General features: G+C 41.4%; 1 protein-coding gene across 1 annotated transcript; it reads left to right on the plus strand.

Annotated features, from left to right (window-relative positions):
• Positions 1–4: 4 nt before the first annotated feature.
• MRPL22 (mitochondrial ribosomal protein L22) lies at positions 5–12,688 on the plus strand. The gene is made up of 7 exons (XM_083488548.1): positions 5–116; positions 252–297; positions 5,364–5,499; positions 7,851–7,916; positions 8,920–8,997; positions 10,223–10,292; positions 12,412–12,688. Exons 1-7 carry the CDS (start codon positions 92–94, stop codon positions 12,621–12,623), a joined length of 633 nt encoding a protein of 210 aa, XP_083344674.1. The 5' UTR covers positions 5–91; the 3' UTR covers positions 12,624–12,688.
• The last annotated feature ends 13,068 nt before the right edge of the window (positions 12,689–25,756 follow it).

Here is a 25,756-nt window from a genome sequence, read left to right on the forward strand (position 1 = left end):
GGCTGTTTGAGGACATTCCGGAGGGGAGTGGGGGGGGGGAAGCGCCCTTCTCTGCTGTCGTAAAATAGGCAGACGGGTTGTGGCTGCGAAGATGGCGGCGCCCGCAATGCTCGGGGGTGAGTTTGGCGGTGGGGAGGGAGGAAGAGGAAAACGACGGTGGAATGTGCACAGGGGGGCTGAACATTTCTCCACCACCCCACAAAACAAAACCACCAGCTTCCTGCCCTTAATGATTCGTTTCTCGTTTTTAGGGGCCGCCCGATTGTGGAGCTTCTTCAACTCCGTCCGGACCGGGAGGTGAGTCTGCCCTGCGAAAGGGTCTGGAGGCCGGTCGCTGTTGTGGCTGCGGAGGAGACCGCAGTATCTCTCTCTCTCTTTCTCTCAGGGTGATGAAGAGGCCTCTGGCGCACGAAAACAGCTAGTGCAAAGCTGTCATCATCTTCTTTTAAGGGCACTTTTTGTGCATTTGGTGGTGTAGAATTATGGCGCCCAATGCAGCACTTTGGTCGTAGTCAGTATCCAGGAGTTCGAGCGCATGACCAGCAGCAGTAACCACTGAGACTTAACAAACAAATCTTCCAAAGGTTTCTGTACTCCCAACAGCCTTGTATAGGGATTGTGGCTTAGGCAGTGCTGTTGCCGTCAGCTGGAGAAGAAAGGGCTAGGCTGTTTGTGCCTCCAAGGCCCAACCTGCCTCTAGAATCATGGAATTGTAGCACCCTGCTTGTGGTTAACGCTTAGCTGGAATGAAATATTCAACGCAGCAACAGAGAAATTAAAATAATAATTTATTTGTCAGACAAATAAATAAGAGGCACAGTGGTATATGGTTACCAAGCTCTGGCCTGGCCTCCTGCCATTATGGCCAGCACTTATATTCCCTTAATCCAGCCCCCTTTGCTCCTCCTGTGGCTGCCTCTGTTCAATCAGCCTGATTGAAATTTCTATTGGCTGATTGCTATAACCAATCTTAAAAGATATACCCATATCCTCCTGTCCTTATATGGAACACAAAGAGCTATATATTGTTACATCTATAAATGACAAATAAGTAGTAATATATCTTACATGTGTCTCAACAAGGAATCTTAATTACCAGCTCACCTCTTGCCCTCCTTGCCCTATTGCCTTCTAAAACAAATGGTTAATAATTTTAAATTTTTATCTTGAACAGATGTCAGAGACCTTGGGTTCATATTCTCATGCATCATCAATGAAATATCTCCTTTTGGAGGTCTTTAAACAAATGCCCGACAGCCATCCGTCATGAGCGCCCGATTGGCGTCTCGTTTCTGGCAGGGGGCTAGGCTGGCTGACTTAATTTCAGGATAAATCTAGCATTTCTTAAATCCTTTGCATAATTACATTTAAGCCAGCATATTTAAACTTCCTCAAAGTAAAAAGGAAGGAACAGTAGGAAGGAACAGTTTACAGCCTCAAAATAAAATAGGAAAAAAGCCTTTTCCCCTGTTTACACTTCCCCCCCTTCTCCAGCCAGTCGCTTTGTTTTCCATGTGCTCTTGGCCTTTTGACCTTAGGCTCAAGTTTAATGGAGGCACATGGTTTTATTTTACTATTTACCCATTCCTAATTATGTTTGGTCTATGTAACCTTGCTCTTCAGCCTGTAATTCCAGCTTTTACGACTTTGAGAATTGTTTTCTGCTATAGATCAAGGGGGGGGGGCCTTGTCTAGGAGGAAAAACATTGCCTGTGTCCTTTAAACAGCTGGCCTTCTTGCCTGGCATGAGAGATACAGATATTTTAAAATATATTTTAAGCTCATTTTAAGAATACAGATATCTGATCAAAATATAAGCCTTGATTAAAAATGCAGTCTATATTCAGATGCCACAGAATCAGAATTGTAGAGATGGAAGGAACCCTGAGGGTCAACTAGTCCAACCCCCAGCAATGCAGGTACAGTAGTACCTCAGGTTACATACGCTTCAGGTTACAGACTCCACTAACCCAGAAATAGTACCTGAACTTTGCTTCAGGATGAGAACAGAAATTGCGGCGCGGCGGCAGTGGGAGGCCCCATTAGCTAAAGTGGTGTCTAGGTTAAGAACAGTTTCAGGTTAAAGATGGACCTCCGGAACGACTTAAGTACGTAACCAGAGGTACCACTGTATATCAACTAAATCATCCATGACAGGTGGCCATTCAACCTCTCTGCTTTCTTAAATCAGTGCAGGAACAGAAAACTTATTCCATCAGCAGCTACTAGGCTGCCCGGCTGAGGAATTTGCAGCCTTGAAGTGACAGTATATAAATGCAATCAATCAATAGGAGTATCCACCTGATGGTGAAATGAAACACCCTCAGATTGTGCTTGAGTACAGATAATATTTAAGTGAATGAAGGTATGTGTAGAACGTCTTCACTCTCAGGTTATCATGCCTTGGACGTCATTTCTTGGTAACCTCTAGAATGGACTGCCTTGAAGAGGGTCCAACAATTTCATTTAGTTCACAGTATAGCTGCCAAATTGCCAGAAAGGACCAGGCACTATAAGTCAATTGCTCTGCTTCCTGATCAGTTTCTGGGCTCAGTTTAAATCCTTCACAATTTTGGACCAGAATATCTAAAGGATTGTGTCTCCCCACGTGTGGTTAAGATATGCATTAGAGGTTTTTCTTCAAGTTGACGTGCAGCAGGTGATTACTCTGGAAAGCTCCCCCCCCCCATCATCACTGAACACAGGAGCCTTTGATAGGGTACAAAAATGTTTATGAAACTTCACTCCTTGTCCCTCAGCTGCAGAGTTACTAGGAAAGAAAAGTGGAGGCCAGCATTTCATTAGGTGACCAGGAGGGAGCACACTTCTACCGCACAATGATTCAGTAGGGTATTACAGAAGAACAGTAGGGCTCTGATCTTCGTTAATGAAGAATCACAGGGGAAAGATTTGGGAAGAATAAAAACACATGCACAGTTTTTATTTTTTATTTCAGTGGGATTACACTTATCTGCATGGTTAATGAATCACACCTTTATATAAGATGGCTTTAATGAGTATAATCCAAAGCCAGTATTTTGCATCCTAATGGCAAAAATAAGCAATAGTTTCCATTTGTTTACTTTGTAGAAGTTAATTCTAGAGTTGAAATTCTTCTGGAATAATTCTGCTACTGGTCCAACCAACAGGATCTAACAAACTTGGGCTGTGCTGGGAGACAGCTTGTGCCTGCTTTTAATTTTACAGCCTGACTCTTGGTATTTGAATACCATTGTGAAGACACAAAATACAAATGTGCATGTGCATATTTTTATAGATGGAAAAAATGAACATTTCAGGAAACTTGATATGTAATAGATATATATATATATATTACAGACATTAACATGATTTGATAGTACTAGCTGAGACCCAAGGTGGATAAATGCTTTTTTAATTATGAAAATAATTTAAAAGATATGTATCTGTAAATACGAATAGCAATAGGTATTTCCTGTGTTCTCTCTATAGTGTCTTGAGCACTAGAGGGTGCCATCACCTAACAGTTTCTTGCACACGGGGAATTTGTTTCTGTTGAAATGTGACTGGATATGGAGACAGTGGACAGAAACTAAAGAAAAAATAAATATTCCAGTGCCCAAGTTGTGTTTCTCAGACAGAAATTCTCCTATGCTATATGGCAGCTTGCTTCTGAAATTGAGGAGGCTATAAAAAGAATTTTGCAACATTCCAGAAGCTTCTGTGCTTCAGAAACGAGTGGATTTGTTTTGCTTGTTTTAAATACCATTGATACTGCAGAAGCCTTAGTTATTTCTATGGGTCACAGCTGTGCGAATGGATCACATGGAACTACTGGTTGCATCTCACAGCCTGTGAATTGCATCCTACACTGCATGTGGGGAGTTCTGCTCACACAACAGGACTTCCCTTTCTGCTGCTCTCCCCGGGCACCCTTAAAATCGGCTTTGGGGGGGTCTTCCAACCCTCTGGAGCAGATTTTAAGGGGGGGTGCAGGGAAAGGAGGGAAATGTTCAATTGTGCAAGTGGAATTCTACCACACTAGTTGAGCAGCGGACGCGGGTGGCCCTGTGGGTAAAACCTCAGCGCCTAGGACTTGCTGATCGTATGGTCAGCGGTTCGAATCCCCGCGGCGGGGTGAGCTCCCGTCATTCGGTCCCAGCTCCTGCCCACCTAGCAGTTCAAAAGCACCCCTAAGTGCAAGTAGATAAATAGGTACCGCTTTATAGTGGGAAGGTAAATGGTGTTTCCATGTGCTGCGCTGGTGCTGGCTTGCCAGAGCAGCTTCGTCACGCTGGCCACGTGACCAGGAAGTGTCTCCGGACAGCACTGGCCCCCGGCCTCTTAAGTGAGATGGGCGCACAACCCTAGAGTCGGACACGACTGGCCCTTACGGGCAGGGGTACCTTTACCTTTACCTAGTTGAGCAGCAGTGTTGGATATGGCCCCATGTGAGCGTTTTATTCAGCCTTGGGACCTTTCCCTCTTTCTGCAAGTGGCAAGAACTGATGATGTAGCCCTGCAAAGAACAACTGGGCCTGAATTCTTGCATAGTCATTTCTGGGCATCAATAAGTTCTTACCGTGTTCCAGAGGGAAACTTAAAGGGCCTTAGTCTTAAGAAGATGCCATGCACACTTTGTATCATTAACAAATTCTAGGTCTGTGTCATTATCTGAACAAAATTATAAATAACTTGCACATATTCTACATGGCACCTGTACGTGCCCAATAAGGTAAACTCCATATGCATTGGAAATTTGCCTTCTCATAATACCTTTCATGCTATGAATGCCTGGCAGCTTTAGTGTCCCTCCCACAACTAACCAGTGTATAATCTTTTTCAAGGAAGTAAGCAAAGCTGAATTATAAAAACTGCTAATCACTGAAATTCTTTCCTTTCCCCCCAGAAAGACCCAGCTTTCTTATTTTCCTGTCTCCAATCCCAGTCCAGAAGTTAAATCATTTAGTTGGAATAATAAGAGAAGTACTGGGAGACATATGCCCAAATTAAAACGTTTAGTGTGTGGTTTCTGTTAGTTACTTCAAGCTCAGCTTTTCCCATATAGTGTATCTAACTGAATCAATACCACTTCATTTAGTAATTGATATTGAATATATTATTAGGAGCATATGCCCATAATGTATAAATAGGATAGCATTATGGATGCTGCCTATTGGGCTATCTTTGCCCCCTTTCCTTGCATTAGGCCTACTGCCCCTCAAACCAGCAGGGCAATTGAGCCATCTTGGAGTATGTTGCTCATTGGTTAGGAGAGACAATGAAAGAGCACATTCTGATAAGTTGGGATGAAAAGCATCTAGCAATCAACCTCTTAAGTGATTATTATAATCTTGGTGGAATGACAAATTCTTGTCTCACAGGTTACTAGCACCTTGCAGTGTTCCTCTTCTGTCAAATATCCACACAAGTGCATCTCTTGGGGATATTGGAAGATGGGAAAAGAAGAATAGGATGGTTTATCCTCCACAGCAACCAGGAGAACCTCGAAGACCTGCAGTAAGACTTACATCTATATATTACAGAATTGTAGAGCAATGAACAGGGGTTCATTTTGTTTATTTTTGCAAGGCTGTAATTTCCAAGAACAAGGCTAGCACTGCATTTGTATCAAACACACAGGCTTAAATGTTGGAAGCAATGACCCCCATTTTTTAAAAAAAATTGTTAATTTTTTTTGGGAAAAAATAAAAATGAATTCACAAAAAAAGGAAGCAGTGACTCCCAGACTTACCATATCCCAGCAGCTCTTTGGCACAATTAATGACTGAAATAAAACATGATTTGTTCAGGATCATTACTCAGTTTTCATCCACAAGCCTCTTTGAGTTCTGTCAGGGGAAAAGACAGGGTATTATTATTATTATTATTATTATTATTATTAATTCCAGCCTTCCGATTTTGATTTTGTCCTCCGTAATAGCCAGTCAGCATTTTCTTGCTATTTAGCATGTCAGTCCTCACTGGCTGGTTTTTTAAAAAGATTTTTTTAAAGTTTGTTTTTTTAAATGTAAGGTCAAAAGTACAAACGATGTAACTTTGCCTAGTAACTGTGGTTATGTTTTTCTGGTTTGTTTGTACCTTAGAATTTATATTAACAAAAAGCTCAGTGGCCGTTATTTTGTGTGTGTGTGTGTGTGTGTGTGTGTGTGTGTTGTTGTTTTTTTTGTTTCACTAAAGATGTACGGCACTTCTGCAGACCTTGTGGTTTTCCTGAACATGTTGAAACCTCCTTCCATTTTGGCTACATAAGGATCCAGTCTCAGGAAATTGCGTTTGCTGTTAGTATCTAGGATATGTGTGCTTGGCTAGATGGCCAAGCACATCATGCTAAGTTTTTAAAGTATCATTTATTTTATTCTCCCCTCTGGTAAACAAAAGAGATGCTAGATCTTGAATAGACATCATAGGATAAGGCATATGTATCCCTAATTCTGTAGAAATTGAGTCTCATTCTGTCTGCTGTGTACAGCTAATGGGTTTATTCTGGCCTGAATTTCACTGTGATCGCATCCTTATTTCTCCTGCCTTGGGCTGTACTTAGGAAACTGTAGCCGTAGTGGTACCCTTGTCAGCTTCCATTGTGTGCGGAACTAGATAAACTAAATATTAAAAGGCTGGTCACTGCAGGAAAGAGATGCTATTTTTAAAAAAGCTTGAAATCACTAGCTGGTAGCATGATATATGGGGCACTTGGGAGACTTGTATGAAAACTCTTTCAAGTTTTCCCATCAGGTATAGTAATCTTGGTCTTGCATTTTTTACAGCTTTTCTTTACCTTTAAATAATGAATTTACTGTCAGATGGTTTGGCTTGCTGCTGAGCGCAGCTAAAATGAAAAATGGTTTCACTGCAGACACATACAGTATTTATTTTTAAGTTCCTCATTTTTGTCTTCTGTGCGCATTTATCGGCTCTGCGAGCAATATGATTTGAAGTATACACACTATATTTTTGAGCAACAAAGCACACATGAAATTTCACTTCTCAAATGATTAATGTATCTGGGTGAATTTTGCTTCTCTTTTACAAAGCTTTTTTAAAAAAATATATAAAAATGCATTCCCATTCTTTAGCTGGTACTGGACCTTACGTGTGTTAGCAAAATAATAGTTGTGAAGAGATTATTATAAGCAAACAAACAAACAAAAGGTTATAATAAAAAAAAAATGTTCGTAAACCAAAATAATTGTTCGTAATCCTAAAAAACCGGCCGTAATCCAATTTTTTTTTTGCAAACTGGGACGCACACTTCTGGGTTTGGATTGGTCATAATCCAAAATGGTCGTAAACTAGGCTGTTCGCAAATCAAGGTACCACTGTACTAATGTGTGCCCACCTGAGAAGGGACTATAGCTTAGAGGTAGAGTGCATATTTTGCATGCAAAAGGTCCCAAATTCAATTCCTGGCAACCTCCAGTTAAAAATAAAGATATTTTCTAGCAAGCTCAGAAAATATATTTTCCTGAGAACCTGGAGAGATGCTGCCAAGTAGGGTAGGTGGGACAGCAGTGTGATGCACCATTTCTGATACCTTTTTAATCTGCACCAAGCCATTGCATAGCACTGTTTAAAGGCAGGGACAAGTCAGCCAGACTATAGTTGGTGACCATAAAGCTGCCCAGCGTTATTTATTATGTAGTAAGAGACAAATGACACAACATAGTTGGAATTAGTTTTCGCTGCTTCCATTCTTGCCTGTTGCTGCCATGTAAAGTCTGTCTGACATAATTTTTGGCAGGTGAAGGAGGAAATGTTTTCTGTTCTCAAAGTAGTAGAGGAACTGAGGGTGGTGGGGAGAAAACAAAAGACATTGTTGTCCCCAGAACATAAACATCTCTTTTATATAGGAAATATACCACTGTCGAAGACACATTAAATACAGTAAGGACAAGATGTGGTACCTGGCAAAACTGGTAAGAGGATTGATTTTTGTAGGCTTAATCTTGTTAGGATTATGAGATTTCTTTTCTTGGTGATGGCTGTATTTTCGTGCCCTCTTTACACGTGGTTGCATTTGATTTTTTTTTAAACCCTCTTTCCTTGTAAAATCCCTGGATAAAATGTTACGTAAGTTTACTTAAAGAAGCAGAGGATGCTTTGCGCTACTGTGCAAGAAGATCCTGCTCTGCCATTTTGTCCCGGTTGGGGGTGGGCGGGGAATATACCAGGAGGAGATTTAGATAATATAAACTTTTGGTGGGATGCATGGAGTGTAGCAAATACTGAAAAATGAAGAATTGCTTAAATTTCCTCTGGAAAAAGCATTGCAGGATCATTTGCAGAGGTCAAGTCAGGTCCCCTGTATCTGTTGACTATGGCTTTCTCATGTTACAGTTTCCACGTGGAAACCTTTTGAAACTCTCTTCATGCCCTAAACTGTTATTTATGTGTGGGAAACATTCTTAGTGACAGCTTATGCCAGGTGAAGGCAAGCCACATAGTGGGGGCTGATCATACAGCAATTGCATAGGTTGCTGTGTCAAGCAGCTGCACATGAAAATAGTTTTAAATAGCCTTTTCCTTTCTGCAAAACGCCAGCCAGCATGGCCAACAGTCGGGGATAATAGGAGTTGCAGTCCTTCAGCACTTGGCACGCCACAGTTTAGCCATATGTGCACAATAGATTTGAAAGCCTTATTCATCAGAAGCTTTCTATTTATTTATTTTGCAGTGCATTTGAGATTAGGAATTTTTCTTCTCGGTATCGATTTGGTAGTCCTTAATGCTCTTTGTCAGAGTTTTTGTTTGTTTTAGTTTTTTGTACTATAGCACTTCTATAAAACTGTGTAAAGCAACTCAGTGTTGCATAGTTCGTCTACACTGAAACTGATGCTTATGATGCAGTTTGTTTCACTATATATGAATTATATACTGTATTGAGAATTTCTCCCATCTCTGTGTTGCTTTTCATTTCAGATACGAGGCATGTCCATAGATCAGGCACTAGCTCAGTTGGAATTCAATGACAAAAAGGGAGCAAAAGTGATAAAAGAGGTATGTTACAAGTTTCTCCAGAATTTAATTTACCATTCTCTATTAAATCCATATATTTCTATCTTTTAGATGATATTTCTGGGCTAGTTCATATTGTTTATAACTGGTTTATTCTTTTATAAGCCTTGGGTTGTATGCTGTATTTTTGAACAAGTTGGTGAACTGCTTAGAGAACTTTGTTAACTGCAACACACACACACACACACACACACACACACACGGGATGTGTGTGGCTGAGAGCTTGCATAGTATCTTGCAGAAGTCTCTCATCCTCACTCAGTGTTGTGCTAGTTGATGTGGGTATATCTAATTTTCCTGGCAGGATTTTTATGCCTGATCTCAGTGTCCGGGCTGAACGATGGGGGTGGAGACGCTCCTTCAGGTATACAGGACTGAGGCCGTTTAGGGCTTTAAAGGTCAGCATCAACATTTTGAATTGTGCTCGGAAACGTACTGGGAGCCAATGTAGGTCTTTCAAGACCGGTGTTATATGGTCTCGGCGGCCGCTCCCAGTCACCAGTCTAGCTGCCGCATTCTGGATTAGTTGTAGTTTCTGGGTCACCTTCAAAGGTAGCCCCACGTAGAGCGCATTGCAGTAGTCCAAGCGGGAGATAACCAGAGCATGCACCACTCTGGCGAGACAGTCTGCAGGCAGATAGGGTCTCAGCCTACGTACCAGATGGAGCTGGTAAACAGCTGTCCTGGATACAGATTTGACCTGTGCCTCCATGGACAGCCGTGAGTCCAAAATGACTCCCAGGCTGCGCACCTGGTCCTTCAGGGGCACAGTTACCCCATTCAGGACCAGGGAATCCTCCACACCTGCCCGCCTCCTGTCCCCCAAAAACAGTACTTCTGTCTTGTCAGGATTCAACCTCAATCGGTTAGCCGCCATTATATTGTTTGGCACCTGTGGCAGGGAAGCCTCTGACTCTGGATGCAGTGGCACAGAATGTAGAGCGATTTGGGGAACTAGACTGTTTGCAGTCCTACTTCTGTGTGGGAAAAGAAAGTTTTCAGTTTGGCTGGGGTTAAAATCTGCCACAGGACATGTTGCCATGAGGTAGGGAAGCTAATAAGCAAAGTACCCTAAGGCAAGCAAGTTGAAAAAATACATTGTTTCCTTTTTTAATTTAAAGGTGAGTAGGTATTGCTGTGCATATGAAAACTCCAGGATTAAAAATTTACATAATCTTAATTTGTAATTTTTCCTTTTTTACAATAGGTCCTTCTAGAAGCCCAAGAAATGGCGGTGAGGAAGCATAATGTAGAATTTAGATCCAACTTACACATTGGTAAATAGTTTATTATTATAGACCATCCCTTTCTCTGCCCTGCAACCACCTTTGCCCCTAGAAAAGCCTCTCTGGAAGGTTGACAGGCCATTCTGAACAATTAGGGATGGGTTACATAAGGTTTGGAGGGTGGTGAAAGCTCAGACTCCTGAAAGTGAACTTGATAAGGTAAGGAAGGTCCGTCGTCCCCCGGCACTTCCTGTGTCCATCTAACTTTGCTCAACGGGGCCCAACCAGAGCTTTGTGTATCCAATGTGTTCCATAGTTTGGCATCTCTGAGTAATAATAATAAAAAATAATAGCCTTGGCATGAGAAAATTTCTCTACTGGAAGGTCACATTAAAAAAATTCAAATTAAATGTTGGGTTTTTAAAAAATGTAATCCATGCTAAGGATGATTGATTGATTCCCACTCCAATCAAATATTTTGGTTCAAATATTATTGTTTATTGGAAAAACTTCCATTTGTACAGCAAGTAAAATACACACGGCATATCCCCCACCCCCAGTATGCTTACTAAACACAACCTAACTGATCCCAGGTGATTAAGGGCACCAGAAAATGTTGTGATTTTTTTTATTCCTGCCCCCCTCACAAAGAAAAATCCCACAAAAATTCGAAGAAAGCTTCAAAATGGAGGGTTTTGTATGTCTCTCAGTGTCCTGCAGTTTCTTGGTTTATTAAGTACTGAAATGTCATGAGAGCTATTACATAAAAATCAGTGGGATATGTCTAAGATGAGGATGTCAGATTCATTGTGTTGATTTTGAGTATCTGTGTGCTTAGATAGGGGAAAGGTTTAATCAACACAACATGTAAAGCCTACTGATTACCTGTATACACAAGACTTCACAAGTTTTACTGAGTGCTTTCAACTTCAATGGGAGTTCTTGGCCTACTAGCCATTTTATGTAGAGTACAGATTCCTTGGAACAAATATATTTCATTTCTCAAATTCTGGCAAGGAGTAGACTTGCCTGATGACATCTTCCAATAGATTAAAGATAGGCTTCTAATTTCCTAGCACTGTTGGGGATAGCAGCAATTTTACAATCAGCATACTTTACCGATAGCTTCATAAAAAGTAGGGTAGACCTTTTAAAAGTTATTCAACCTGCATGTGGATTAAGTATAACCTCAGTTCTTGCAGCTGTGGTTGTTTGACATTACTTGCCCTAGCATTTGTATACATGAAAAGTGCATTATTCCATATAGGTCTTAAACACAATAATCCATTTTTCATCATCAGCCCATTTCTGTTGGTTTGTAATTCATTTTGCTGTGGCAGGTTAGCCAGCAGTTCACACTTCACTTCCCAGCAACTGGTCATCTTTCAACCTTTAATTGAGGTAAAAAGGTTCTAAATTAAGTGCATTTAGATCTGGCATTTAGGTATAGCTCTCTGAGTTCTCCATATCAAATGGACCCTTTTAACTTACCTTTATAATGCTGCTGTCATAGGAAGCTCATTTCTCTTTTAAACATATGATGACAAAAAGCAGTATAGAAATGGCTTCTAGCAAAGGGGGAAATAAAATGTCACTTTGTCATGATTCATAACGCCTCGAGTGGACATTCTAGGGCAAAGTGACTGACCAGCTTAGTGAATTATGCTTTCCTAGGGGAAGGCTTAAAATGGGTGGGGTGGGTTTTGGCTGCACAAAAACCTTTGATAGATGAAACTCACAGTTATAGAAGAAATACTTAGTGAAAAATGAGTAACAGTAGTAGTTTTCATTAATTTGTTTAATGTTTTTGCTGCTGGTTGTCACAGGTCCTGTTTTTTCACCCATTTTTAAAAAATATATATTTTCTTGTGTACTAATTTCTTCTATGCCATGTTGTTACCACACTTCTTTAATAAAGTTAGTGGTCTGCCTAAATGGGGGTTGGGGCATTCTGAAGGTAAAGGATTTACATATATCTTTATTGTAGGCCCAGATAAATAAACAGGACCGGTACATTTTTCCATGGTTTGTTTTGTAATTTTTGATGTGGCACATTAAAAAGAGAATTCCAGGTCTGTCAAGGCATTGAGTGAGCCAGATTTTTTAAAATAGAATTTATGTTATGGCCTGCATTCTCCCTTTCTTTTAACGTCTATTTTATGTCTTCTAGCTGAATCCTTCTCTGGAAAAGGGCACTACCTGAAAAGGATCCGTTACCATGGCAAAGGCTTTTTTGGCATTATGGACAAAGTCAAGTGCCATTACTTTGTGAAATTAGTTGAAGGCCCACCTCCACCTCCAGAGAAACCAAAGACTGCTTTAGATCACGCAAAGGAGTACGTGCAGCAGCTGCGTAGCCGAACCATTACTAACACATTGTAATATTCCCCACTGCGTTGTTCCCTTTTTTGTGATAACCGTGTAAATAAAGTACATTTTAAAAATCAGTTTCTAATTAGGCTCAGGTGTCTCCTATAGACAGAAAAATGTGTACGGTGACTAGGAAAGAATACCAAGCACTAGGCACGTACAGTGCCTCAGATCTAGATGATACTTCAGAAAAGTGGTAGGGAATGGTCCCAAATGAGGAAACTACAATCTGATTTTTCAGTTTGCATCATTCCCAGTAGCACTTTCACTGGGAGTATTGCCTTTCTTGATCTTTTAGTCTGCAAGTATGCTTTAGCACATGCTGAGAATGCAAAAAAGATTTAATGGGATATCCAATCTAAAGGGGGCTTGCATTGACAGAAGTGCTTTTAGCTACTGGAATGATAGTAAATGGATTCTGCCCTAGTTCAATTAATGGTGGTTTGGGTTTGTAGCTATTTTAGATTTCCGCCCTGTAGTTGAAACACTTTTAAAGCATTATAGATCTACTTCATTAAAGTGTCCCAGCCTGAACATGGGGCATATGCTTAACGCTAGTTACAAATTTGTGAGGGGTGAATGTCTCAAATTACAATATTTTCTGAAGGCACTTGATTCAGCTGCCATGCTGTAGTCAAGGAGCTTTGGTTATTGTCAGCACCTGGATGAGAGACTTGCCTAGGAACTGTACGTACACACGATTTGAATTCCATCAGGAAATGCAGGGAATAAAAAGCAAACAAAAACACCAACTGTTCGTGTTCAACTAGCAGGCAAAGCTCTGTGAGTGCAACTGCCTTTTCTTCATTCTTTTCTTTTGCGTAATATTTCATTAAAGAATATGGAATAGGCAGTCAGTTTTGTTCACTGACAAGAATTGGCAGGGAATATGCATTTGGTTTGATGATTGCTTTTGATATCTTCTCATGCATCGCAGAAGGGGGGGGGGAATGTTTCCGAGCAGCTGCACAGTAAACAAGTAATGAGGAGAAATTTCAGTTTAGTACAGTGTAACTGCAGATAATGCTACTGTTCATTTTCTGGGGGTACATAAAGAAATATGGAAAACTTGCAGCCCTTCTTAGTTGCCTCTTGGCACTCAGTTGCACTAAGAAGTCCCTGATATGTGCAGAAGCCAGTTAATCTCTGAGGAAATGACATGCTTACAGTAATAGAGCATGTGCACCTAGATTACAAAAGGAAATTGTCAGTGATTATACAGTTCTTTATTTTTGATGGGAAGCAACTTACTCTATGCATTTTGTGCTCTTAGCTGCGTATAACAGAGCAGCCTTCTCTTCCAGCTCCAAAGTCGGATAATGATGCATTTTGTTTCAGGTCAGGGGTGAGGAGGCTTAGGGACCGAATGCAACCCACCAAGCCTGCCCATCGGGCCCCTGTGATTCTCCCTAGGCTACACTTCCTCAGCCGCACCTGTCTGTCTAGGTCCCACTTCCTACCAGCCCTACTTTTGAGTGTTTGCCTGGCTGGAATCTATCCTGGAACTCTGACAACTCCTCTTGCTTATCTGGATGGAGGATAGAGTGTAAAACTAACCTAATACACAAAGTTTACAATTGTTGCTCTTCCTACTTTGCCTCTGGCGTCACCTACCACTGCCATGGGCTCCAACCATGCTGACGGGAATGTGGGTTTCAGTCTGAAAAGTTTTCCTACTCCTGTTTTAGATGGTGAGGTAATCTAATCTACTTTTAGCTTTTTGTTTAATTGTAACCAGCTGGGTTAAAGAAAACGTATAGCTGTAGGAACTGAAATTTGTGTGACCTATATATTATTGAGCGACCTTTCTTAGTCTAGAGCAAGCTTGAAATCCTCAAAAGTTGGCTCGGGTAACTTGATTTTTGAGGATTTAAAACTTCCTCCCTCAAACAGAGACAGTTCTAGGGGAGTCGCACCAGGTACAGAGCTTCTGGGGCACCAGAGCAGGCGCCACCACTATTACTCCAATTGAAGGCTTGGAGGGGGGAGGCCGCCAGATTTTGGCGTTTCACCAGGCGCCCCTGAAATTTGAGATGTCAAGGTCCACCAAAGGCAACATGTGGAAGGTGCTTCAGGGAGAGTAAGCAAAGATAGTTTCACTGTGTTCCCATGTAAACTTCCAGGCCTTTAGCTAGAATCCTCCACAGAAAGCCTTTATATCCAGTGCTAGAACCACACTCTTCTCCCCACCTCCTTCCTTCCAGCTACCATAAGCTAAATACTGGTTTCCAACAAAGTTGTAGATTGTTCCATGTTGCCTTCCTTTTTCGTAAACAACCCAGCTTCTCAAAGTCTGAGGGGAAAGAAGTTATTCCTTCGCTCCTTGCCAAGTGCCTGCTAGACCACTGAAAAAATCCCTCCCTTTTGTAAATAGCTCTCCTTTGTTATTAAAGTGGGGTGTCTAGGAGTTTTGCTGCTGCCTAAACATGATGCAGAAAAAATAGAATTTTTTTATTTGCTAATCGTTGGTAGGCTGATTTCATCTGATGGCTTCCAAGGAAGCTGACAAGACAATGCAATAATTGAAAAATGACAAAACACAAGCAATAAAAAACAAATGGTAGAAGTAAAATTTATCCATGGAAAGGTAGGAACCTCTTTGCACAGTGCCAGAAAGCAAAATCATTGACAGCCAAGTGTCTCTCTGGAGAACAATCTACAACTGAGGTACCATCACTGAAAAGGTCCCATCTCTGAAATAGGGCTTCTGATGTAGATCTTGACAAACTGGTGGGCTTATATGGGCTAGGTGATTATATGGATGTGTAGGGCTTTAAAAGTTAATACCAACATCTTGACTGGAAACAAATTTAGAATTTGTCAATATTTTTTAATACTGGCAAGCTCTGTTCAAAATAGCCAGTGGTGGTTAGCAACCTGGCTGTTGTGTTTTGAACCAGCCTAAGTTTCTAAATAGCTTTTAAGGTCCACTCCTCCCCTCTGTTCCAATATACCGAAGCAACCTAGTTCAAATGTTTACTAGATCATAGATACCTGTAGCAAGACTTCTGTCCATGAGGCAATTTGTGCCATGGATATTATTTGGTAATATAAGTGAAGCACTGGATCTAACAGCATCTGCAAAAAACATACTTGATTCTAGGGAGAGTTCATTGCTCAAGAGCAGATTGAAGACAATCTCTAAAGCCCATCATCAACGGTACCTTCATCTTGACTGGGCTGGGCTTATTAGCTATCATCTAGTCAGTTACAGACTGCCGGGACCTGATCTACATTCCAGTGACTCACCTGGTTCAGCTGAGACCTGTTATCCTTGCAGAAAAATAGGTAAAAACAAGCTCTCCACCTCTTCAAAATATCCCCAGCAGCAGAAGGCAGTAAGCACACATAAGGCATCATTTTGCTTGCTTGCTTGCTTGCGTTGTTACTGGGAAAACAAATACTTTTCAAAAACCTTCAAGACTACAGTGAGAGGAGAAGTGTGCTGTCTGGTGCTGATTTTGCACTCCGCCAATACAACCAGCCACTAGGACTTTGCATTCTCTCACCTGTTTTCCTGCAAAAGGATCCTATACAGTGGGGTGCGGGAGGGAGGCTAGCCTGCTGCCTTCTAGATGTTGAACTCCCAGTTCCCATCCTCCTTAACCATTGGCCATGATGGCTAGGGCTGATGGGAGTTGGAGGCCAACAACCTCTGGAGGGCCACAGATTAACCACTGCTGCTTTGGGAACAAGGGGACCTGCCCTTTTTCATACAAAAAGGATTGGGCAGGTTTGAGGACTTTGGTGTTTGAGGATTTGTGCCCTCTGATGCATATCCGTAAGAATCCAAAGCCATCACCTGCACCAAAATATCACTTTGGTGTCAAAGAGCCTTCCAAGCAGTAAAGTGAAGATGGGAATAATTGGCTGCATCCTTACAGCCCAAATCCTTTCTCTCCCCAAAAAGCAATTTCTCCTTTCCTGCCCAAGGCTAATCGTGGTGGAAAGTACCACCCATGGATTTACATAGATCCCTTCCTTCCTGCATTCTTATTCTAATAATCACCCACAAACTAGGCTATGTTTTATTTAAAGCAATTTTGCCAGAAAGCAAAGGCAATTTGTTCGTATTTTCTGTGCACGTGTGGCAAAAACTCCCTAATGAGTACAGCTCCGGCAAGGAATTGCTTGTCAATCAATATCCATAATTTTCTTTGATCATCCAGTTTTTCAAAGTCATTTTCAGAAGGTTCAGCTATTTTTCTTTGATATTGACATACATTGAGCTTATCTTCAATAGTGGTCAATATTTTTTATAATACTCTTGTCACATGGGTAGGTTCTATCTGGATGAGGCATGTATATTTCACTTTTTCATCGTCAGGGCTGCTGATTCCATCTGAGAGATGCTTAAGCATGCAATATCTTTCCTCCGAATGTGTTTAGTTTATATTTAACAAGCACATCTCTGCCCCAAATTGTATTCTTACTTACATGTTTAAAAATGGAAAAATGTGAAGTGCCAACCTTCCTCGTGTCATTTTGCATTGCCATACCTCAGAGAGATTTCGGCATGATGAGACTTCAGAGGAAGAGGATCACATTCCATCAAATTACCCAGCCCATTTAGCCTAAGGCGTTTATTAGCATCCTCTAGTCAAGGGAAGAAAGTTGTCTAAAGTGCTTCTTATGCAACTAAAAAGCACAGTTTTAGTCACTGGTCAGGCAGATAAGCTTTGATTAACCAGTATTGTAGTTTATTGCTCGTAGTTCAATTCAACATTGAAAAGCTATTTATATCACACAATGTGATTGTTTTCTAAATTATATGAGCTTGCCACATGGGTGTAGCCAGGATTTATTTTTTGTGAGGGAGGGCAGGCTTTATGTTGGGGGGGAGGGGGACAGACCTGAGTTATCTGTGACACAATTGTTCAGTTAGTTATTTTCATTTATTGATAGGGGGCAGCTGCCCCCTCCTCCCCGTGGCTACGCCCATGCCTTTCCAGAATATGTGTTTGCCTGCATATGCATGGTGTGAAAATGGTATTCGTAATGGTAATATGAAAAGCAACCTGTGAATGAGGATGAGGTTCAGATAAATGGAATACCACTTGGGTGGTAAAGCTTTCCAAAATCTTGCATGTGGTAGGATGAGGACCTCATAGCTTTTGGAGGCATCTCTTATTAGATTTTTTTTGCCTATTATTTCAAATTTTCCTATTTCTAAATAAAAGCATGTATAATCATATATATATAGAGAGAGAGAGAGGCTTACACAAGTAAAATAAGGCAACAAAATTAAAAAACATAAAAAGAGTGAATAAAAACTAGCAGGAATAAAATTATCACAGTTTTAACTATCAAAAGCCTCAGACAAAAGGTCTTTCCTAAAAAGATAGCAAAGTTGCTAGTAGGTAAGCCTTCTTGGGTAGAGTATTCTGTATTCTGTCGTGGAGAAAGGCCTCTCTATGCTGCCACCCTAAATCACTTCTAACAGCGGAAGCCTCAGTTTATTATCTCAGCATATGAGCAGGCTGATATGGAGGCAGGCATGCCTTCAGATACCCTGTTCCCAACCCATGTGGGCACCACCACTCTAAATTGTTATAGAATCATGGAATCAGAACTGTAGAGTTGGAAGGGACCCTGAGGACCATCTAGTTCAACGAAAGAATATACAGCTGTTCCCATACAGCTTGGCGTTATTAGCCTCACACTCTAACCAACTGAACTATGGAGCATGGTTTTAACTATGGAAAGGCAGCATACAAAATGAAATGACGAGGATGATAAATTGTGCACAAAAGTGCACCAGTGGCTAAAGTTTAAGAACCTGTGAAATGTATTCCAGTCTCAAAGCCAATGCAAATAGATAGATCATGGATGGGATAAAAAGCTTAAAATAACCAAGCAGTATAAAAGCAAGTTTGCCATCTTGCCCTGAGTTGAAATGTTGAAAAATGCAAAGCTTGGATTCTCAGTGGTGCAAACATAAATGTGATTATGAGGTTTTAACATGGCACTCCAAGTGCATCTGTGAGATGTGTTCCCACCTATTGGTCTTGGTCCAAAGCCTTGCAGCTGCATTTAGGGAAATCATAATCAACGTCTTGTATACATGACCGGCCTACCCTCCTGATGAATACGCTCCTGTGTATCATGTTCAAACCTGAACTACAGAACATATGGCTCTTAACCTACAATGGCAAAGCATAGCTTGTTCAGCAGGAGTGTCAGTGGGGAAGACTTTAAACTGACAAGGGAACAAGCTATCTTGAATCTTCTTGTAGATATTTTATTCCCTTGTGATATACTTTAGCTGATAACACAGAGATAGGTTTCCTGATGTTCTAATTTCTCAGTCATTAACATGCCTGTATTTGAGTTGAGTATCTGAGTCCTAATTATGGAAGAAAATCCTCTGCTAAGAATGGTAGCAGACCTTTAGCAGACGGTGATCATTAATAGTGTGACCTCCAATAAAGGAGTTATTTCAAGAAGGATCCTACTGGGGTCAGTGTTTTGGGTCTCTACTGCCTACTAATTGTATTAATCAGATGCAGAGAACAACGTAGATTCAGCATTATGTATATCTGCTGATCATACAAAAATTGAAGAGCAAGCATGCATGAAGGCAGACTAGGCTTTGAGAAGAGACAGATTAAAGCTGTAAACTGTGCTTGGTATAATGAAGTTTAATGTAAGGAAAAATGAAACTTCAATGAAACTTCTATTTGAGTCTGATTCCAACTCTGACAGTCTTAAATGCTCCAGTAAAAAAAATCAATGCAATGTTATGCAAGTCTGTTTAGAAGTCCCATTGATTTCAGAAGGATAATCCCAAGTAAACTGATACAGAATTGTAGTGTGCACAACTATATGGAAGTTCCCTCGCTGCGAGAAGTGAGCTTACAGGGAACCAGGCAGAGGGCCTTCTCGGTAGTGGCGCCTGCCCTGTGGAACGCCCTCCCACCAGATGTCAATGAGAAAAACAACTACCAGACTTTTAGAAGACATCTGAAGGCAGCTCTGTTTAGGGAAGCTTTTAATCTTTAATACAGTATTGTATTTTAATATTTTGTTGGAAGCTGCCCAGATGGGCGGGGTATAAATAATAAATTCTTCTTCTTCTTCTTCTTCTTCTTCTTCTTCTTCTTCTTCTTCTTCTTCTTCTTCTTCCAACGAACTAAATAGTGCTTACTTCTGCACAGCTATTACAAGATTACACTGTTAACCACTTGCCAACAAAAAACACAAATCCACTGATTTCAGCGGGTCTACTCAGTTTAGGCCCCTTCACCTTGTCGTGGTGAAGGGGCTTGAATGACTCCAAGAAGCTATGATCTATGCCATACAGGGCCACCCAAGACGGACAGGTCATAGCCGAGAGTTTAGACTAAATGTGATCCACCTGGAGAAGGAACTGGCAAACCACTCCAGTATTTTGCCAAGAAAACTCCATGGACATTAAAAAGGAGAAGCTTTGAGAAGAAAGTGAGAGTTTCCAAGGCATGCTCTGGTTCATGGGGTCACGGAGAGTCAAACATGACTAAGACGTCGAAACAACTCAGTGTAGGACTTAGTTGGGTCTCACCTCAATTATCAATTTTTAACTGGTAATCATTGTTACTTATCACCTTAATATACATTTTATCCTCAAAACAGCCCAGTGAGGTAGCTTGGGCACAAAACCTTTTGGGTCAGTGGACACATTTGAAAACTTTAAAAAGTGCTGTGGGTGCCAGTCATAACTGGGTTGCTACAGGGGCATAGCATATTACAAAATGGCTGCTGTGAGGCATGACATGAAACAAATTGGCTGCCACAAAGAGGTGGTTTTAGCAGACTTTGCAGCTTGGGTAAATTGGATTGAAAAGATCACTTAGAGTTTCTGGGGTTCAAAGGCTTTACTCATGCAGAAGCTGTTTATAGGATGGGTAGAGACGAGAGAGAGGAACAGCAGACATCTTGCCTGGAGAGAATAACAAAATGGCTCAACATCTAGGGAAGAAGCTAACAGACAGAAAAGCTACAAACGGGGTGACTAGATCACTAGACCAACAGTGCCCTCTTGTGGGTTAAAGTAACATATGCATAGATTACAAACTCAGGAGAAGGAAATGTATTTACTTTTCTCCAACAGGTGGCACATCTAAAATAGCAGAAAAAGAGGAGAATTAAATGGAGTGAGCATGTAGCCCATCAGTAGGAAAAAGGCACTTGCATAAACCGCCACCACCATGCTCACACCCAAAGTGCTCTTTGCACCTTTCCTCTGTTCAGACTAGATGGGAAGGTGGGCATTCAGTCATGGCATCCAGTGAAATGTGGTCATCATGTTTATGGGGTGTATGAGTCCATGCAAACAGGAACCAAGGAGGAAGAACAAACAGTCTCTCTTTCACTGTGGATTTTTGAGGGCATATTCAGAACATATAACAAGAGCCTGCTGGATCAGGCCAATGGCCCATCAAGTCCAGCTTCCTGTTCTCACACTGGCCTTCCATTGGTGACCTTCCATGGGTGCCCTAGAAGGTACTGATGGGCCACAACATACTGGCATTTTAGTTTGCTTTCCTGGTGGTTCCATTGCTTCTCATCATTGCAACTCAAATTAGCTAGATATGAGTGGCACGCTGGGATTGACTCCTGTTCAAGTTTAGTGAGCCTGTCTAATTAAGGACCAACGTGCAGAGTAGCTGAAAACTGGGCTTGGCTACAGAGAGAGCCTAATGCACATTAGAGTACAACACATGGCCAGATTTATTTTCAGTTGCTAATGATACTGATTGTATTTCCCACACACTTCGTCATGGGCTGAAAATCAATTTGGCCCCACAAAAGAGCAATCAGATAACTACTTGGCTGTGCAGCAAGCTCTAATGCACAGTGAATTCTCTCAGCAGCCAGGGCTGGTTTTTTTGGTTAAATGCACTGGCCTTAAGAGTTGTCTTTGGCTTCCTTGATTACAGCTCGTATCTGTGACTGACAGTAGTAAGATCCAAGGATATAAAGCATTAGTGTCTGGAAAGGAAAAGCAAAAGTTCAGTCATAGAGAGAGAAAGAGGTCATATCTCCACAACTACTCTAGTGGGTGGTTACCAGATGTTCAACAGTTTCAGCACTGATTATTGTAGATCAAGTGTAAATTCTCTCTCCACCCCCCCACTAGGTATTAATATACAGCTGTTCACGTACAAGGAATGTAATAATCACTGGCTTGTTGAGCACAATTTTGTGAAGGGCCAAATTGTGTAGATCACATGCTCTGCATGCAGAAGGTCACTTGTTCCATCTGGCAGCTCCAGGTAGGCTTGGGAAAGATCTTGATTCAAAAATCTGGGGAGGCACTGCCAGATTCTACCAAGCTACAGCGATCAATGGTCTGACATGATAGAAAGCAGCTCCCTGTGTTCCTAGTAATGGGAGCTAGTACATCTACAGAAAAGAGGCCTTACGCAAATCATGTGGTAGTGTGTTTATTTACACATGTATGCAAAGTCAGTTATTTAGGCTATAATATATTTGGGTCCCAAACCATTTAGGGCTTTAAACATCAAAATAAGCACCTTGAATTGGTCCTGCAAAGCAATTGGCAACCAGCATAGCTGGTTTATTTATTTATAAATACTACATATATTTATTATAATTACTATAATACTTCTGCTCTTTCAGCCCCTCATGGGCTGGCAACATTTGCTTCTCTCCTCATATTAGAGAACTAAGGTTAATACAATTCAAATATCCACAATGAACAACAGAAATCAAGCATGGCAACTGTCACCACACACTCCACAAGCCTCAGAAATATATCCTCCTGTAATGTTGGCTCGCTCAAGAACAAAATCCTGATGGCTGAGCCACATTAATCCAGCTGCACTTCAACCACATGTAATTTAAAATAATTACTAATTAAACAGAAATAAAAGTGAGCCTATAATAACAACAATAATAATCAGTGCAGCTTTTGGTTATTACCCAAGTCACTGCTTGGAGACTTTCCTGGGGAAAATAACTTAAAAGAAAGGGAACAATAACAACAACAAAATGTAAATCTTTGGAGCTGGTGCCAGAGACTGATTTGTTGAACATTAACACTCAAATAAGAACCGGAATATCTCAAGGGCATGAGCTGCATCAACAGGACTGATTTTATATTCTGTGGACAACATCAACAATCTCTTCTTGTTTCAAGAATTCAAGCCCAGATACAAAGGGCAGGCTGCCATTGACTGGAGCAGGCACAGGACAGCTGTGCTTTCTCCTCGATGGTCTGCCATCCACCTCAGAGACTCTCACTGAGGAAAATAATCTCTGTCTAAGCACCTCTTTGCTGATTTACCCCAGACCTGATGCATCAGTCAGTGGGACTGGAAATGGTGCCGCCAGCTTGAGTTTCTGTTTGTCGCCACATTTGTACACCACACAAAAAGTCTGTGTTGGTTTATATTAATATTTCTAGGCTGCTTTTCAACCTGAGGGCCTGCCAAGTGGCTTACAAAGTAAACAATTTAAAATCAACTTGAAACAAAATAGAATCCATAGCGGGGGGGGGCACAGCGGCGAGGGGTGGCGAGGAAGTAAAATTGAAGGATACAACACAAGATAGAATGATAAAAAAGAAGAAGATAAAGAACTAGGGGACAAATAATTCTAAACCAAAAGCACCATGAACTAAAACGGTCTTTACAGACCATTGGGAGAAATATGAATTTCTAAAGGGAGAGAGTTCTATAACTTGCACTGTAGCTGGGTTGGGAATTAATGACCATGGGTCTATCTCAAATGGTCACCAGCCCAAGTAGGGCATACAATTCATGTAGTCTTTGCCCCAAGTGATATGAGGGGTGGCCTGAAGGTTGGCGTGTGCATGTAGTGCATCCTGTTGTCGTGCTCTGACCAAGTTCTGTTGAAGTTTGGATTGGCGGCGGCAATTCTGCTCTGCAAGGGCAGTAGACCTGTTCATATGGGCTGCCCCCAGAGACTGGTGGATTGCTGAATGCTCTGGGAGATTTTCCAGAAAGCTGATGGGCCTGCTGAAGCCCTGGTCTTGTCTCGCTATGGAATGGCAAGAGGTACACCTGCACCTTCAGTGGCAGCCGGTAGCAGATGCGGGGGGCGGGAGAGACCTCCTAGCAGAGGAGCCTCTGCTGCTAACTGCAAGGGAGAGGAATGAGGTGGTACAGAGATCAGTGCAAGCAGGAATGTTGCATTGTCTCCACTTGTGTGTTCACACCACACCAACCTCATTCCCACCTTGCCCTTCCCAGTAAGCAGTAGTTATTCACCTGCTGGGAGGTTAGGTAAGCGCCTCCATCCCCCCCCCAACCTGCTGCTTTCTGACCGCTTTGAATTGAGGTGGACTCCCAAACTTCATACCTGTTCCTTCATGGGAACCTTCACCCAGAACCAACCATTTATCCGATTTCTAGACTCAGGAGCCCTAGAGAAGTCCACTAATTCTCTTCCCTTGATCTTTATTGCTAACCAGTTTAAAGCATTTTTATTTCGGGTTGCGTTTCAGCTGGTTATCTGTTAAATATATGATGGCATGTTGCTAAGCATGCTTTTACATCTGTTTATTTTGTGCTTTCATTTTAGCTATTTGGCTATTTCAGTGATTTGGATACAATCCTGTACATGGTTGCCTGAGAATGAACAGAGCGGGACTTACGTTTCTGTATACACTTCACATCTTGCACCACACATCTTGTTTCATTCTATATATTTTTGAATGCTTTAACTTAAATTAGTTCGTATTTATCCATTTTGAATATTATTATTTTTAGAAAGCCAACTCATAAGTGGCTATGCGTATAAATATACATGCACAAATATATTTCAACTACACTGCTAAAAATGAGATAAAAAGCATTGAAAGTATTTCTGTACCTGCGTGATTAGTCCCCGAGTGTAACATTTTCTCATTAATTATTTGCTTCAGAAGATGGCAAATGCAATCCCTTCTTTCAGTAAACTGCCTGCATAAATAAAGATTGAATTAAATGAAAAATAGAATGGACTGCATGATCTACGACACTGGCTGTTAGAGGACTGCTCTTCATAATTTACTGGTTAAGGTGTCCGCACACCTTGTGCCTCTCTCTGCTTTTTCTCCTTCTCTACAGTAATTCCCAATAGGGCATTAAGATGAATGCTGTAGTTAGTAAATTCCCCCCTGTGCATTTTACAAGCTCAAGGTTATGGGTTAGGACAAGGGCTGTCATGCCATAAATCAAGCATAATAGAACAGCTTGAGAGCATGAGCCATAGTGCTTCACGCTGTGCTATATTTCTCAAAACGGAGGAGGCATTAACAAGCCCAGCTCCAATGCTCTGATTTTTCTAATTGTAATGTATTGTGAAATGCAGTGTTTGCAGCTTAACATCGTGTGAGGTCTAGAACCTTTCATCTTGGTTTACCAGTGGACAACTGGGGGTAGAAAATCAGTGCTGTTTTTATATTAGCATGCCTTGATTCTCTGAACAGAAATGAGTAACTTTTGTATTATGCCGATAATGTTCCCTCCTTGCTTCTCGGCCAGGGGTAGGCAACCTAAGGCCCGTGGGCCGGATCTGGCCCAATCGCCTTCTCAATCTGGTCCGTGGACGGTCCAGGAATCAGTGTGTTTTTACATGAGTAGAATGTGCGCTTTTATTTAAAATGCATCTCTGGGTTATTTGTGGGGCATAGGAATTCATTAACCCCCCCCCCTAATATAGTATGGCCTACCACATAGTCTGAGGGACAGAGGACCGGCCCGTGGCTGAAAAAGGTTGCTGACCCCCGCTATAAATAATAAATAAATATTTTTTTATTTATACCCTGCCCTTCCCTGTTCAGAAAACCGGGTTCCGGGTGGCTAACAACAAATTTAAAACACTTCATTTATGCAACAAAAAACAACTTAAAATACAGCATAAAAAGTGAATAACAATAAATTCAGAATTCAAAAATCAGTTTAGGGGGGAAATCCATCCAGTAAGCATTAGATTATCACCAGGGCTACCTGGCTAAATTAATCCTATTTGGGCCAGCGAGGAGACCAGGGGAGAATTAGCTGTGGGATCCCAGAGCGGGTAATCTTCATAAAAAGGGGAAGATTTCTATCCTTAAAGACTTTCTATCCTTATGGAAACCTTATCACATCAAAGAAGGAACGCCTTTCAAAGAAGAAACTCCTGAACATCTGACATGG

Source organism: Podarcis liolepis (genome assembly GCF_965112155.1).
Source record: "Podarcis liolepis genome assembly, chromosome: 2".
Lineage (NCBI taxonomy): Eukaryota > Metazoa > Chordata > Lepidosauria > Squamata > Lacertidae > Podarcis > Podarcis liolepis.